Source organism: Mastomys coucha, unplaced genomic scaffold (genome assembly GCF_008632895.1).
Source record: "Mastomys coucha isolate ucsf_1 unplaced genomic scaffold, UCSF_Mcou_1 pScaffold23, whole genome shotgun sequence".
NCBI lineage: Eukaryota > Metazoa > Chordata > Mammalia > Rodentia > Muridae > Mastomys > Mastomys coucha.
Genome location: NW_022196906.1, coordinates 29,601,922 through 29,618,497, shown reverse-complemented (window position 1 = coordinate 29,618,497; position 16,576 = coordinate 29,601,922). Strand labels below are relative to the sequence as shown.

At 41.1% G+C, this 16,576-nt stretch overlaps 2 protein-coding genes and 1 non-coding gene across 11 annotated transcripts in view; 2 read left to right on the top strand and 1 right to left on the bottom strand.

Annotated features, from left to right (window-relative positions):
- Window positions 1–16,576, bottom strand: part of Pate2 (prostate and testis expressed 2) — an 88,410-nt gene that overhangs the window by 2,008 nt on the left and 69,826 nt on the right. For 6 of the 9 annotated variants that reach the window (XM_031346383.1, XM_031346392.1, XM_031346385.1 and 3 more), the window contains 2 exons: window positions 15,031–15,126; window positions 2,352–2,509 (listed from right to left, as the gene is read on the bottom strand). In XM_031346383.1, the coding sequence (XP_031202243.1) occupies window positions 2,352–2,454 (103 nt within the window). In that variant the 5' untranslated portion in view covers window positions 2,455–2,509; window positions 15,031–15,126. The remainder of the gene's footprint in view (window positions 1–2,351; window positions 2,510–15,030; window positions 15,127–16,576) is intronic. The other 3 variants (XM_031346388.1, XM_031346389.1, XM_031346384.1) reach the window with 1 other exon arrangement.
- LOC116074131 lies at window positions 1,125–1,257 on the top strand. Its single transcript, XR_004112097.1, has one exon. It is a non-coding gene; the product is annotated as a small nucleolar RNA SNORA17 (small nucleolar RNA).
- Pate3 (prostate and testis expressed 3) lies at window positions 9,061–12,716 on the top strand. The gene is made up of 3 exons (XM_031346394.1): window positions 9,061–9,208; window positions 11,149–11,271; window positions 11,675–12,716. Exons 1-3 carry the CDS (start codon window positions 9,160–9,162, stop codon window positions 11,797–11,799), a joined length of 297 nt encoding a protein of 98 aa, XP_031202254.1. The 5' UTR covers window positions 9,061–9,159; the 3' UTR covers window positions 11,800–12,716.

Here is a 16,576-nt window from a genome sequence, read left to right as displayed (position 1 = left end):
GAAGAAGAAGAAGAAGAAAAGAAAGAAAGAAAGAAAGAAAGAAAGAAAGAAAGAAAGAAAGAAAGAAAGAAAGTAAGTATTCAAAACTCTGAGCTGACAGAGAACTCCTCAGGGAAAAAAATGTCTTCTCCTGCCATATTCACCTTGATGCTACCTGGCCAGATACAACAGCATTACCTCAGCAGTATATAGAAAATGGCACTTCTAGCTTCCATTCTGTCTCACCACCTGATCTTGTATATCTGTTCTTCCTTGGCTCTTTCACAAGGACAAAGCAAACATTTTCTCTTATTTAGTCTGGCACACCCTATTGCGTGAAGCTTTGAACATAAAAAATATCCAATAAGCATCTGTGAGTTGAATGAATTGTCACATCTATTTATACCTCATTTGCCACAGAACAATAAGGTCTACCAGATTTTTTCTTTTATTTATGAGATTGTATAATTATACCATTTCTCCCTTCCATTCTCTCACTCCAAACCTTCACATATACCTCTCCTTGCTCTCTTTCAAATCTATGGCCTCTTTCTTCATCAATTGTTGTTACCTGTATATGTATATGTATTTGTGTGTTATAATTAGGAATATATATATCAGGAATATATTATATCCTACTCATTCTGTGTAATATTGCTTGTATATATTTTTCAGGGCTGACCTTTTGATATTGGATAACCAATTGATCTGCTCTTCCACAGGAAAGATTATTTCTTCCAATCTTTCTGACTCTTTCTTAATGAGCCCTGGGTGTAAGAGTTGTGTTGTAGCCGGGCGGTGGTGGCGTACGCCTTTAATCCCAGCACTTGTGAGGCAGAGGCAGGCAGATTTCTGAGTTTGAGGCCAGCCTGGTCTACAGAGTGAGTTCCAGGACAGCCAGAGCTACACAGAGAAACCCTGTCTGGAAAAAACCAAAAAAAAAAAAAAAAGTGTTGTGTTGTAGATTAGACTCAATATACAGTCAGTGGGATTGGACTCCACAAACTTTGAAGATTGTCTGTGCTTTTCTGCAATTGTCTCAGATCATTGCAAAGAGAAAAATCATTAGTGAGAGATTAGTGCTACACTTATCTGAGGATATAAGGTCACATATTTAGTATATTAAGAATAATGCTGGTTTAACTGCCTCCCAGAGGAGGCATTGAAGGTGTAGCTGCTGTGTCGCATGTGTTATCAATAAGTGGTGAAGAGGAGAGAGGCTAGTCTATGGTCAGTGTTCTGACCTGTGAACATCTGAATGATTAGTAACCTAACACTCCCTGAAAAAAAAATGAGCCTGAAATGACCACCATTCCAGGCACTGATCAGACCCAGATAGTGGCCCTGCAGCAGCAGGAATCTGTTACCATCAAAGACCACCCAGATACCAGGGTGAATAGCAAGCTGGAGACTACAAGAACCCTACCTGGAACCTAGGGCTCCAGGCAGGAGTGAGCCTGAGACAGACTACCTTCACATTGGGCCACTTGGGTGGGCCCAGGTGAGGAGCAAGCCCTGACTGGCTCAATGGGGCCCCAGCAGAGAGACAGCCTGAGACAGCCATCAGTCTAAGGCCATGTAGGCCTGAAAGGGAAAATCATGCCTGAGATGACCCCTACCCTGTGCCATAATGCACAAGCAGAGCAGAGCACTCCTGACATGACCCCAGACACTCAGAGACCTCAGGCATCACTAACAGGAGCCAGTAAGTGATGGAGAAATTGAAGAGAAAAAGAAACAGAAGAATGTAGGCACAATGAAGAGAGGCAAAAATGGAAAGTTGATGGTAGTAAGAAACAGTCTGATATGAGTAGCCAGTGATCCCACCTCGGACCGTGGTGGGGTCCTGGCATATGCTACTATCGGGGCCACTTCTGGACCTGTGGCCCTGCAGCATCAGGGATCTGTTACCATCAAAGACCAGACAGATGTCACTGGTCTCAGCTTCCCCACCCCCACCCCCGGGGACATGTTGATGTCTGAGGACTGTTTGGAACTGGTTTCACCCCTCACCTGGGCATTGTAGGAGAGCTGGCCCTGGAAATGTGAAAACAAGAGGGCTGACCCACCTCCTAGCCAGCTGCAGTACTCAGAAGACCCTACACATTTAGGGGTTGGGGTGAGCCATCTCTGAGGGTATGAGCATGGGAGAGCTATCCCTGACACTCATGTCCTGGGTGATAGCATAGATGAAGGAGAGATATCTTTCCCGGCCCCCCCCCCACCGTGCCCCGTGTGTGTGTGTGTGTGTGTGTGTGTGTGTGTGTGAGAGAGAGATGGCTTTGGCAAAGGAGAGATCCCACCTCTCCCTTTTGCCCAGGTGGCCCCGGGATAATGAGAACAGAAGAGCTGAGTTGTCCCTTGTCCTTTACCTGCTGAAGCTTGGTACACTTGGAACACACTGCTCACTTTGGAGAGCGGGCCCTGCACACCACCTGGGCAGCACAGGAGAGCTGACCCTGATGTTGGGGGCATGGGTGAGCAGCCCCAAGGATGTGAATGCGGGAGACCTGGGCCTGCAACTTGTCTGCTGTGTTAGTTGAAGAGAAAATAGAGAGGTTTTAGAAGACTATTGACAGTATTTCAGATACAACTTTCCATGTTTATTGGAATAGAGCTATTCTATTAAAAGGAAAATGTAGGAGAAACTTGCCAAGAGTTGGGAAAGGCTGGCATGTGGCAGCAGTGTGCAAGACCTGTGCACAGGGGCTCTTCCTGACATCTCTCTATGCCCTTTTCTGACCCCAGCCCCAGATTTTCTGTTAGTAGAGGTGGGGCTCCTTGGTGTTCTGCCAGGAAGATGAAATGGCCAAAAGACAAACATTGATGATGGGGAGAAGGAGTCTTCATTCTGTGCCTCCTTTTCTTAGGGTTATCTGATTAACCCTGTGCATAAGCATGTTAAACAAAGAATTAATCATTGTCTCAGTTGATAAGTCCGGGAACTGAAAGGCCTAGCTGTATGATTGAATGGAATAGAGCATGAAGTTAAGGGTACACCTTGAAACAGGAACAGTCACCTTTTGAGAACTACTCAATCCCCTCAAGAAATAAGTTCTTCTTAGATCATCTTAGATGAGCTGTGCAATGATCAAGCCTGTCCAGTTAGACAGTTTAAGTTTGTTTTGTATTTAAAAATAAAATTCATATCAGTACCACAAATATAGACCTGGTGCCATCCAATTTCTCTCTAGTTGCTTCTGCCAACATGGCCACATCTATTAAATTGATTCCCTCTGCTCTTTGGCATTGCATTAGTGAAATTTAAAATCATCCTAAAAAATTACACCCACATACATACATACACATGTTCACACCACACCTATTCTCTCATTAATAGCTTTGGCATTTTTAGATTTCTATTAAAGTTTATCCAATTGGGGCTGTCAGAGCCAGGGATTTTTGTCCAGAAACTTTAATTATACACGTTTTACTAGAAATAATCTAGGCTAATTTAACAATTTCATGTATGTGGCCATTCATTTATAACCTGATTTATTACCATGCAACAGTATAAAAACATAAATACATGTAGATAATACATAGGGAGATTTTTTTCCATTTTTTTCTTTTATCAAGAACAGATTCTTTTCACATACAATATATCCTGATTATAGTCCCCTCTCCCTCTACTCCTTTCAGTTTCTCCCCACATCATCATGTCCCCTCCAGATCCACTTCCTTTCCGTCTTTTACTAGAAAAGAACAGGCTTCTAAGAGCTAACAACTAAATATGATAAAATGAAATATAATAAGATAAAGCAAAAACAATCACATCTAAGAGGAACAACTAAAACCAACGGGAGTCCTAAGAGCAGGAACAAGAATCAGAAAGCCCCTTGTTCACACACTCAGGGGTCTCATAAACTTTTTATTACCAGGAACATATATAATACAATTACTAAACAAGAATGTACTTTTAGTAGAAAAGATATAGAATGTTAAAATATCTGTGTATATGAGAGATAAGAAAAGCCTAGTGACTGTCAATGAATCAAGGGATGAAGTGCATTGCATGGATTCAGGTTAATTTCTTTCCTAATTTAATAACTACTACCAAAATGGGAATTACCTTACATCCTTCAGTAAGATTTCCATAATCCAGCTTATAATGAAACCAGACAATGTTACAATAAAATGTTAGACCCATTTTTCCTTTAAAGTGAAATATATTTTAATTTTTGAGGATACATTGTAATGAAAAGTCTGAGGGAATTTAATTTCCTAGGGTGAATTACAAGACAAAGAAACACTCTGTAATCAGGATAGCATTCCTCTTCCCTACATGCATAGTCATCCAGAAGACTGACACGATAGGCTGTCCCCCAGTTCTTTTGCCCTACAAGATGTCCTCAATGAACTAATCATATCCCAGCAGAGTTGTATAAGACACTGGTTTGCACCCCCAACTCTCCTGGGCCTATTCCATCTCAGATGGTGTAAGCCAATAGCTTGCTGGCTCTCCTTCTACTATATTCTGAGAGTGATACAAGTCGATTCAATGGAGGTTTTGTTATTTATTTTGCCTCTGTGGAATAAGGTCTCCCTGCCCAAAGACTGTTCAAAGACCCAAGCTGCTGGATTCAGAGAAAAGGTTTGCCTTGTAGAAATGTGTCTAGATTCGTATTTGTGTTTTGTCAGATTGTCACCCAGATTAAAACTGTAAATGGAGCCAGGTTGTGGTGGCACAGGGCTTTAATTCCAGTACTTGAGAGGCAGAATGAAGACCAGTGTGGTCTACAGAGTAAGTTCTAGGACAGCCAAGGAGAATAACCCTGTCTCAAAACAAAAATTACAAATAGATATTATTTTCCTGTACCTCATATTCAAAGGAGTGTCTTATTACCTGAGACACTAAATCATACCTTAAATCCTGGGGATCCCTACAGTAAATAAGCAGGAAGGACATGAGAACATGAAGGATGAGGGGAACCAGAAGTGAACAAAGTGTAGCCACAATGGGATGTCAGTGGAGATGTGCAGTGAAAAGTCAGGATGGAAAGGATGGAAGCTAGGGGCACGGGTGATGGAGGCTCCAGCAACAGGCAAAGGCTGAAAAGCATCAGTGTTTGGAGGAGTCAGTGCCCTCAGACGTGGGACCCTGACAACCATATCATGGTCACAGAATTATGGTTGCCACTACCCACCACCCACTTGAATGTGAGTGAACAGACATTAGAATGCTTCACAGTTAGGGAAAAGGGCATGACGCCACAAGAAATCCCTCATAACCTCAACATCAGTCCTATCACCACCATGGAGGGGCAGTGGAAAAGTCCGAGCATACCATTGATCCCTATGATTTCATGGCACAGCAGATCATGGAGAAGAGAGGAGGGGTGATGCATGCACCAGCTCTGACACAATGGGGCCATTGACACCACTGCTACTGCTCGGAGCCAGCCAATAGGATGGCCACCCATATGCCCAAGTCTCCTGATGCTGAATCTCTTGGAAAATTGGGGGCACAAGTGGCCTGGACTCTTGGTATCTGACAAACAATAAGGACCCAGATAGTCCCCCTCCTTGCCTTGTGCCTATGCCCACCATCAGCCCTGTGGGCATAAGGAAAAGCAAAAACAGAAAGCAAAGAAAGAAGAAACTGGCAGCTGAGAAAGCAACACCAGTTAGAGAAGAAAGGGACAGGAAAGCATCCCAGCTTCCTTGCTGGGATGTGGGCATGACACAATTTCACACTGTGAATCACCTGACACGTGTCGATGATTGGAGAAGCTTTTCTCAGGCACTCACAGAATGAGTAGGAATCTTAAAGCAGCTGACTCAAACTGATACAGACGCCAAACAGTGATTGGAGTTTGGGGACTCTTGCGGAAAAATAGGAAGAAAGATTGTGGGTCCCAAAGGAGATAGGAATTCCACAGAAAGACCAACAGAGTCAACTAACCTGGAACCTTGGGTGCTCAGAGTCTGAACCACAAACCAGAGAATATATGCAGGCTGGACCTAGACTTCCCTGCACATATGTAACAGATGTGCAGCTTGGTCTTCATGTGGGTCCTGAACAACTGGAACAGTGGCTATCCCAAAAGCTGTTGCCTGCACGTGGGATATGTTCTTCTAGCTGGGCTGCCTTGTCTGGTCTCAGAGCGAGAGGAAGCACCTAGCCTCCCAGAGACTTCAAGTGTCAGGATGGAATGGATACCCAAGAAGCCCCTACCCACTCAGAGGAGAAAGGGAGGAAGAATAGCAGGAGGATTTCGGGAGGGATGACTGGGAGGGGGCAGTGAGCAAAAGGTAAAGTAAATAAGTTAAATTTTTAAAGTAAATTGAGAGGGGTGCTAGAAATATAAAACTTGCCTCCTCAGTGACTCGCCTGCCAATTGATATTGGTGGATACTGGGTTTCTTTGTGTCCAAGAATGAGGAACTGAGCAGAGATGTGGATATTAGCAAGGATAGCAACACTATTAACAAACTATCTACTCTCAAGGGGAGGAAGGGAGCCAGAGCTGGGAGGAAAGATAGAAGCTCAATTTTCCCATGCCCAGATAATTAGATAAAGAACATAATTCATGATACAGGCTTTTTTTTAATATGCTCTGTTACATGTTAACTTTGGGGGAGGGGGTGTATCATCTTCTCTGTCAACTATTTTATTCCCTGTGTTAATTTGTAACCTTTGTGTAAAGCTGTTTGAACTTCACCCCTCACCCTACCCTCCTGCTTCCCAAGACCCCCAGGAAAATGCTTCTTCCCATTATGTCACTTAACCTCCATTCATAGTTTTAATGTCTGTTCTCTGCCACTTTGTAGGGAGTTATGAAACAAATTGCTTCTTCAGAAGGAAATGAAGACCACGTTAGAGTTTCCCCATATCTGAAACCTTCACTATCAATCTAAAAATGAGCTGGTAGACTAGAGGTTTAAACCTCAGTAGTCAATTCACAAAATTGCCTGCTAAGAAGGCCATTGCAGGAAGAACAGACCCTGTGCAAACCCACTCCAGGTTACGCTGACTGTGTGCTTCTGTTGGTGTTAAGTTTCCTTTCATTCTGTCTTTTAATGTAGAATGAAGCAGAGAAAAAAGGGATAAATTAAATGTCTGGTAAGTCTTGAAAAATATTAGATGTGAACTCAAGGGTGACACCCAGGTGGATTACTTCAGCTAAGTCCATTAGAAAGGTTATTTGTGATATGGACAGACAGACAACAGCATAGGTCCCTGAGGAGAGTTTAGGCCATGGTGCCAGAGATAGACAGCATGATAGGGGCTCTGAAGTTGATCAGACCCTGTAAGTGTGAACTCTTAGAATTAAAGACTTATTATAAGTACTAGTACTAGCACTGTTAGTTACTGGGTATGTGACCATGGAATGATGCTAGACTTCACCAAGCCTTAGTTTCCTCCTCTGTGAAGAGAGGATAAAAATGGCAAATTTATAATAATAGTGCAGCCGTCATTGGGTAGCCACAGCTTCGACATCCAGCCACACATTGAAAGTTTCCAGAAAAAAAAAAATAGTTTTCCTTGTCATTATTTCCTAATCCATGCAGCAGGAGATAAGCAGCCTATAGAAATGAAATTACTCTAAATAGTTTGTCCCTCAAATCGGACATATTCAACTACTGAAACAATAAACCCCAAGAAACTGGAATCCACCTCCCCTTGAGATCTCAGGCTGAGAGGAGAAGGTTGAAGCCCAATGTCATCTTGAAGAGAGAACTTGTCTCCCAGAAAAGAGATTCCACACAGTTCTCAGAATGTGTCTGACCATATTTCAGGGTTGAAGTTCCTACAGAATAATGGGTCACTATTAGGCAGGGCCAATCTTAACCAGGACAGTTTAGATGTGCATATTCCTGGCCCTCTATTTTAAATTTAATCTCACTTTAAGACCCCAAAGATGAACTGGAAAGAGTCACTGGATCTCTTTGTCCTACTCCCCAATGTATTTAAATTGAATGAATCACAGTTTTTCTACTTTTTGCAATTAATTTAGATGTTTGAATTGGCTTCTAGAGGAGGAGTGGCCAGAGCTGTTTCTTTGGAGTACAGACTGTGATCCCAAATTCAGTAAAAATAACTATTTATATAGAATTTATCTTATATTATAATATAATACAAATGGTATATCATGAGGTTCTATAACTAACCTAAATATGATTTAAACTATACAGGAGGATATGCATAAGCTGTATGCAAACACTACATAATTTTACACATTGAAAATCATGGATTTGGGTATCTATGAAGGTTCCTGGAGTATCTCCTCTCTATATTGGGGGACAACTATAATTAATATGATAAAGACTATATTGTAAAAAGAAGTTAACAGAGTGGAAACATTCACAGTTATTCATTATTATTGGCTTCTGTTAATGTGGGAATACTAGGGTACCTTGGAGAGCAATGGAGCCTTTCTTGACTCTTACGTTGGCTGAGCTAGAGTCCTAGGGACTTGCCTGTGACTTCCATGTTCTTGGCTTACAAATTTGAAGAATTAAATTCCCAGACCAAACAGAATGAATTTTACAAAGCGGTATTTTATTACAGAAAGGGAAAAGGCAGAGATCCTGAGCAGCAGGAGGGGTGCCCTGGAGGGGATACCATGAGCCTCACTGGCTTGGGGTTAACAAGGTTTGCCTAGATGGAGGAATGGGATGACGGTGAGCAGGCCAGTCCAGTTTCTACTCAGCTGCCTGGATGCTTCTGAGTTTCAATCATAAACTCAATATGGTTTCCAGGGAAGGAGTACTCCTTTACAGGGCAAGTGACAACTAAGATCGAGGCACTCTCTGCTTTCTGCCACCTCTAGCTTCTGTCTCTGACAAAATCAGAGACATTTTGGCTTAAACTCTTCCACACATACCTGAACTCGAGCAAGTGCAAGGCTTCCCACAAGCTCAAAGACATGCCTGGTTTAGGCCAAAAAATTCTCTGCATTTTAGGGTCCTTTTAATCTAAAACAGTCTGGTCAACTTCAGGCTCCAGATCTCAAGACTATGGAGACCACAGCCAAGGAACTCGGGTTGCGAGCTAAGCCTTGTGGGACTGACTCCCCTTAGGCATGAATAATCACCAACTTTTGCTGGAGGAAAAAGCCTGTCCCTGAAGCCTAGCAGACCTAGCCTTTGCTTGCTTTCCTGTGGAAGTGCTAGCTGTCAGACCTGTGCTTGCAGCCATTCCTAGCTTTGCTCCACATAAGACATCTGGGTCCAAATGAATAGACACTTCTTGCTGTACTTCTCCCTCTTCTGCTTCATTGCGGGTGAGTTCCAGGCACTCCTCCCTGAGGAGTGATCTTCAATGGAAGGATCAAGGGAACTGGAGGGAATCTCTATGTGCAGAGCCATGTCCATGTGAGCTGAGCTTTGACCACATTAGGAGGGAAGGAAGGGAGATGGCCTTCAAAATGCTCTCTCTGCCTTCTGTTCCATCTTCTTTGTCTTTTCTAGCACTCCACCACATCCCTCTGGGTATTTTAGGCCTTTATTTTGTTACCCTTTCTGCCATGGCCAAACCCCATAATCTAAATGCCTAGAAAATTTTCCCTTAACATATCCATTCTATTCACAAATCTGTATTGCTGAGAGAGCTGGTAATTTGATAATTTTAAAATGTGTTTTAGTCCTAGACATTGGATTCTGATATCCATTTCAAGAACCCTGTTATAAGCTGTTTAGGAGAAGAAATTCTGTACTCCCTGGATTCAGATTTTTCCAAACTAGTTTAGTCACTTTCCTAAATATTCTAACTTGACAAGTGGAGACAAAACCTTCTTCAAGATGAAAGGAGTTATACAGACAAAGTATAGAGCAGAGACTGGAGGAAGGACAATACAGAGACTCCCCCACCTGGAAATCCTTCCCATATTCAATCACCAAACCCAGACACTATTATGGATGCCAACAAGTGCTGGCTGACAGGAGCCTGATATAGCTGTCTCCTGAAAGGCTCTGCCAGTGCCCTACTAATACAGAAGAAGAGGCTCACAGCATCCATTGGACTGAGTACAGGGTCCCCAACAAAGGAGCTAGAGAAAGGACCCAAGAAGATGAAGGAGTTTGCAGCCCCTTAAGAGGAACAAAAATATGAACTAACTAGTACCCTCAGAGCTCCCAGGGACTGGTGGGACTCATGGCTCCAGCAGCATATGTAGCAGAGGATGGCCTAGTTGGTCATCAATGGGAGGAGAGGCCTTGGCCCTGTGAAGGTTCTATGCCCCAGTGTAAGGGAATGCCAGGGTCAGGAAGCGAGAGAGGATGGGTTGGTGAGCAGGAGGAAGGAGAGGGAACAGGGTGTTTTTTTGGGAGGGGAAACCAAGAAAGGGGAGAACATTTGAAATGTAAATAAACAAAATATCTAATTAAAAAAATTGTAAGATCAGATTACACTGTATTAAGTCAAATACAATTCAAAACAACATAACCTCAATAAGATAGTAAATAAATGATAAATTGTAATCTTAGCACTATAGAGAGATTTTTTTAATACATGCATGTATATACATTGTGCATGTCATACTACACATGTAACCAGAGAGTAACTTTTAGAAATAATTTTTCCCCACCCTTAAGTTCAAACTCAGGTCAGTCAGTCTTTAGAACAAGCAAATTTAGTTGCTAAAGTGACCAGTCTCTGGAAAGAGGTTGTTTTGTTTTCTTTTGTTTTGAACCCATATTTCAATTATTCACCTTCCAGAACCTTCTAAAGGTATTACTCATTGACCACTTTTTAAGCTAGATAAATAAACAATGTAGAGGTCAAATCTTTACACAAAGTGGCTAGAGAGATAGCTACCCAAGAATGGGGACCTGATTTTGATCCCCAGGACTCACAAAAACAAACCTAGATGTTGTAATGTGTGCTTATAAATCCCAGTGCTACAGAGCAGAGACAGTCAGATCCTTGGAGCTCACTGGTCAGACAACTCAGCAAAATAGGTTTTAGCCTCAAACCAGTAACAGAAAGTTATCCAGAATGTAAAGGCTAAAATTGAGCCCAGAATCCTTTTCCTTGCTCAGTGGCCTTTCATTTTCCATCACTAAAAGCAATAGAGTTGATGAAAGACTCAACTGTCACTTCCTAAACCCTCAACCATCACCTTTATCTGCCTACCCTCCCTTAGAAGGTCCCTTCACCCAGCTCTATCATCTCTCTCCAAATTCCAAATCCATGTCCTCATACCAAGCTGTGTGCTCTCTCCAGAAGCAACATCACTGAAGTGTGTAACATGCCATCTTCGCACACAGTCAGACCACTGCAGAAGAGGCTTTGGTGTTTGCCTTGCTCAGAAGCACGAAATATGCATGAGCTTGAGGATCTACATCCGTAAGTTTCAGGACTGGGTAGTCATGAGAAGCTTGGGCAGCTTCTTAGAAAAGTCTGCAGCAGAATCACATGTCTAACCCAGGTCACGGTACCCTGTGCATGGAGGGTACAGTCCTATGAGACAGGCAGAATACATGAGGCAGGATGAAAACAGCCTCTTTGAAAATACCAAACCACTGTTTTTCTCACTTTTTAGCAGGAGAAGGAATGAAACAGATGTATAGATTTGAGTTGTCAGGGCCCACAGGCTAACAAGCCAACCTTATAGCTTTCCAGCAATTTCCGCATGGATGCTCTTGAGAAGGAGAAGCTGGAAGTCATCTATAAACCTATCTGGTTAAGGCAATGGGTGGTCTGCCTTGGAGACTGACATCACTGCCTCATGTCTGGTTTCTTGCTGTAGGTGGCGTTCTCCTGTTATCATACATGGTGTGTCAGAGATTCTGCAAGAATTTGACATACGAGTTCAACAATCGGACTTATAAGCATAAATGTTGCAACTATGATTTTTGTAACTTCAGACTCTAAGATACTCCCCGTCAACCTCAATCTAAGAAGGTCCCAGATGTTTTTCTTCTTTAACATTCTGCTTATCCTGCCTCTCCACCCTGTATGCATCAAGGATGCTCCTGCTCCATCCCCATCATTCTTCCTGGTTCCTTTATCTTGGATCTCAAGTTGAGTAGATGATGTTTTAAACAGATGGTTTTAAACAATCGATTTCTCTTAGTACTAGAATTGGCATCTTTATCCACAAAAAGACCTGTCCCAAGAAACTCTGAACAATAAGTAAGATGTAAAATGGAATGACCCTCACACTCTTCATTAGCTTAGATAATTGAAATGGACCAGAAAGACTTTAGAGGAAAATTTACAAATATTTTTAACTGAGCTGTGAGTCACCACATGGTTTTAAGCAGAGATAAGACAAAATGAAGGTGAACACTGAAGGTTTTGCTCTGTGAATGCAAAGTAGTTTCCTTTGGTACCCATTTCAGACTCAGTCATTCTGATTTTCTTGGCAACTAAAATGCATGCTCACACATACTCACAGGACATAGTAAACACAAAACTCCTGGCCTCTGTGGCAGTCCCAGATCAAATAAGGCCACGAGTACTCTAGAGATATATGTCAATAGCATATTTTATCATGCTTAGTCTCTCTTTTTTCTAATCTTTCTCCATCCCTTTCATCTCCTCACCATGCATTGCTGCATGCACTCTCCCAATAAGAGTAGGCTGTCCTTCAAACCTTTTTCCCATATGTCCCATGACCCCTGAGCTGTATATCCTAGAGCAGACAACTTTTAAGAGATCCTCTTTTGTGGTCTAAATGGATCATACTTGGGAACACCTTTATCCTCCCCAGGATATCTCCCATGACCTTAGGTCAACATGTAGAGTATATAATGGACCTAGTATTTCTATAAATAATAAACCCACTCTATATAACATGCATACAAATGTCTCTTTCTCACTGGACCCACATAGGTAACCCATGCTCTAAACAGGAGCTCAGGATACAGTGGGTAGAAGTACTCAACTGCTGTTTCCTACAGTTGGCGTAGTAACGATCTTTGCTACTCTTCACAAGTGAGACTCCTAGTTGGGGATCTTTCGTGTGTTATAACCTCTCCTCATGCCATCCACCAGGACAGTGACCTCAAAGAACCTTACAACTACGGGTATTTCTCTAATTTCCAGACTAAATGTCAGTGGCCATGTACTCAGTGACTCACAGGAGTTACAGGAATACTTGAGTTTGTGAACTGAAACTGAATTTTGAGAACAATGGGTCCAACACCATTATATCGTCCCAATAGACCACTACAATTGTATTAGTTTCTTCTATTTAGCCAAAGTCTGGCAGTGCGTTACAAGCCCTTTCCTCCAGTGAGAAAGTCTCTTGGGGTTGTTCTTGCGTAGAAAGGTTGTTCTTGTTCTCTGTTCACACAAGTCTGTTCACATAAGAAGGTCTCTTTTCCAGAACGCTTTGAATTTACAAGTGTCTAATATCACTTAAAAATATTTGATTTTTCAATTTGGATTAAGAGTCCTGCTGTGAAGGTCTTAATACAAACTACCCTAATTTTTATCATGAAAGAGGGTTGCTACATAACCTTCACTACCTAAGGAACTGAGCTCTCCTGCAAACTGTAAATTTGATGTCAACTTCTAGCCTTAAGCTGCCAGAACACATTAGGAGATAACAAATGAGAGAAAAGAAGCGGACAACTCTTGTGGAAGAACACAGACAGCATACTGGGTGTACTCCTGCACACACCTGCTGGGCTACAGCTGTACCTACAGTAGGTCTCAAGTTAAGGAACAGGCTGTGCATGCATTTATACAAGGACAAAGCAGAAACCTGGCTGGAGCTACCACAGAAGTGGGGTATGACTGTAAAAGAGAAGGGATAAAATAGTTGCTAATGAAGCAAGAATCTTAAAGTGGTAAAATGCCTTCCCCAACTTTTAACCCTCTGCTCTTTGCATTTCATGAGTTGACTTAAAGTGTATTTTTGTTTTTCTTTGCTTTGAGACAGGGTTTCGCTGTGTAGCTCAAGCTGGCCTCAAACTCATTATCTTTCTGCCTCACCCTCCCATGCTCATATTTAAATAAATTTTCATTTGTAGCTTCTCCTAATTAGCTTCAGCTGACAACTTGATACAGTCCAGAGTTATCTGAGAGAGTCTCAAACAATTGGGAGATCGATTTGATCATATTGGCCTGTGGAAATGTCAGGGACATTTTCTTGATTACTAATTAATAAAGAAAAGCCAACCCCACTGTGGTTGGTGCCAACCCTGGGCAGGAGGTTCTGTATTGCATAAGAAAGTTGACTGAGCATGAGCCAAATAGAGCAAGCTGGTAAGGAGTATTCCTCCATAGTTTCTCCTTCAATTCCTGCTTGTGTTCCTGCTCTTATTCCCCTCATTAACAGATTATGACCTTGAAGTATAGATGAAATGAACTTTTTCCCTCCCAGACAAACTAGAATATAAGATTTTTCTTGGTTTATTCATTTTCCACCTTCTACTGTCTACCAATCTTACCCTAAATGTTCCATGTCCTAACAAACTCAAGAAGTGCACTTTTTATGGGAAAGTTTTCAACATGTCTTTTTGAGCATTCCTCCTGGATTGGGTTTTTTTGGGGGGGGGGGCTGGGTTTTTGGGTTTTTTTTTTTTGGACCATTTCAATTCTACCCATTTCTACATTGTCGTGCTTCACTTTAAGAAAAAAAAAAAGTATTTAATGCAATCAAGCTCTGGACTAAATCATAATACTTGATCTATTTGATTGAAGCGTTGTCATTTTAATATTACAAAAAAAATTTGTTGACTATTTGATAATAATTGATGGCATAATGCTTTACAAGACCTGAGTTCTTTAGTATGTTTCTTAAAAACAAGAACATTTCCTCCATATCCACAAAATATTCATCACAATCACAAGACTATGGCAGAAATGCTGTTATATCATCTACTAGCCAAGATTCAACAATTTTTCAGTAACATTTCTTCAACAAAACAATTCAAACTAGCATGACAGTATCATACTTAGTCACCACACCTAACCAGTCTCTCCAATCCAGAATAGTTTCCCAATCTTTTTGTTTTCATAGTCTTGATATTTTAACATTTCTACAGTTCCTCAAAAGGGGTCCAGACCACAGTGTCAGCATTACTACATTCAGGCGCTGGATCTGCATCACTTACATCACCCAATGATGAACATGGAATGCTGAGCTCTTACCAGTAGCTATTGAAGGGCCCAGCTTAACATTACAAACTCCATCTTCCTTTCAGACTCCATTTAATGATTAACTTGTCCTCTGAATGAACTCAGCTACTGGGAAAAAAAAAAAAAAACAACTTGTTTCAGGAGCCATGTCACCATGGTAACAATCAGAATTCGCCTAGGCAAATAGCCATTCCTGTCCTAACAACAGCCAAACAGTTCTTGTTTTTTAATATTCAATAAATATATATTTATTATATTATGCATATAAATCCATATATACATAATGTTCTTTGATCAAAGTCACCCCCAGTATTCCCTATTCCCACCAAATATCTTCTTCTTTTGAGTATTATGAAAGTTGTTTGATATAAAACAACAATCAATTTAACAGTCTTATGTAGATGCTTGTCTACAGCAATACTGAAAATACATACATTTTTCTCAATGTAAATTTTAAATAACTCCAAATATATTAACTGTATATTTTAAAATAACACATCACTACTAGTATTTTTTAAGTGAACAAAAATATATAAAGTTTTTTTGTTTGTTTGTTCTGTATTTAGTAGAGCTTAAAACCTTGGCTCTTACTGTGGTACAAGCCCAAAATAAGAACAATTTTTAGACATTGGATTTCATTGTAATAAGGCTGTTTTTCAATGACCCTCACATCACCAAAGGATTTTACCTTCATCTCAGCTAAGCTGAGAGTTGACAGTTCTGCTGCACCAAGGAATGAATTGTAGCCACAATTTTTGGATACAGACTTCCTGCTATGCTCAAAGCTATTTGACTGGAGTGAGTGACCTTATTCTCAGCCCACAGAGAACAGGTTACATTCATTTAAGAAATGGTGTGTGTATTAAGATGGTTTATACATAAATTCATTCACCAACTGTTTCAATGAACAATGATTCTGCTTGGAGGGTGGCAGAGACATTAGGTGAGGGTAAGAATCTGGTTCATTGTGATAGTTTGGAAAAGCATATATCTCAGCAAAAGAGTAACTTATAAAGTCCTCTTCTTCAAACTTGATACAATAGTTACAAACATCAAGCAAAGCTTTCAGTCTCACTCTTTGTTGTTCTCTTACAAGCTACCTCCCAAGTTAATTGTCTACATTTCTTTTGGCTGTATAAATAAGTTTGAAATATGTAAACTGTTCTGAAAACCATAGTATAGTGTAAAAACATGAAATAAAAAAATGCCACTAATAGAGAGGATGAGATAGGAGAAGCATGATTTCAAGACCATTATATGGTGCACAGCAAGACACTGTCACATACAAACAAGCAGAAAGTGTATATGGATTTCACAATGTTGGAACTATTTCTCCAATTACCAAATTAGAGAGACCATTGGATGACAGTCAACAAATTTCTAATTCCTCATATTTTTAGATTTCCATCAATTAGGATATGTTGATAATATTAATTTTCATATTAAGATATTAAGAAAAAGTAGACGACTCCCAGGGGAGCCACAGGGCGGCAGGGACACGATCCTCTCAGCTTCTAAGTGACAGAGGGGGTTCAGCGTCCTCCTCTGCCCCTTCCCT

Excerpts from the sequence above, each read along its gene's own strand:
- Pate3 (XM_031346394.1), top strand. The coding sequence starts at position 9,160 with ATGAATAGACACTTCTTGCTGTACTTCTCCCTCTTCTGCTTCATTGCG. Across the intron at positions 9,209-11,148 it reads CCTCTTCTGCTTCATTGCGG|AAGCAACATCACTGAAGTGT; the intron begins GTGAGTTCCAGG and ends TGCTCTCTCCAG. Across the intron at positions 11,272-11,674 it reads GAGCTTGAGGATCTACATCC|GTGGCGTTCTCCTGTTATCA; the intron begins GTAAGTTTCAGG and ends TTCTTGCTGTAG.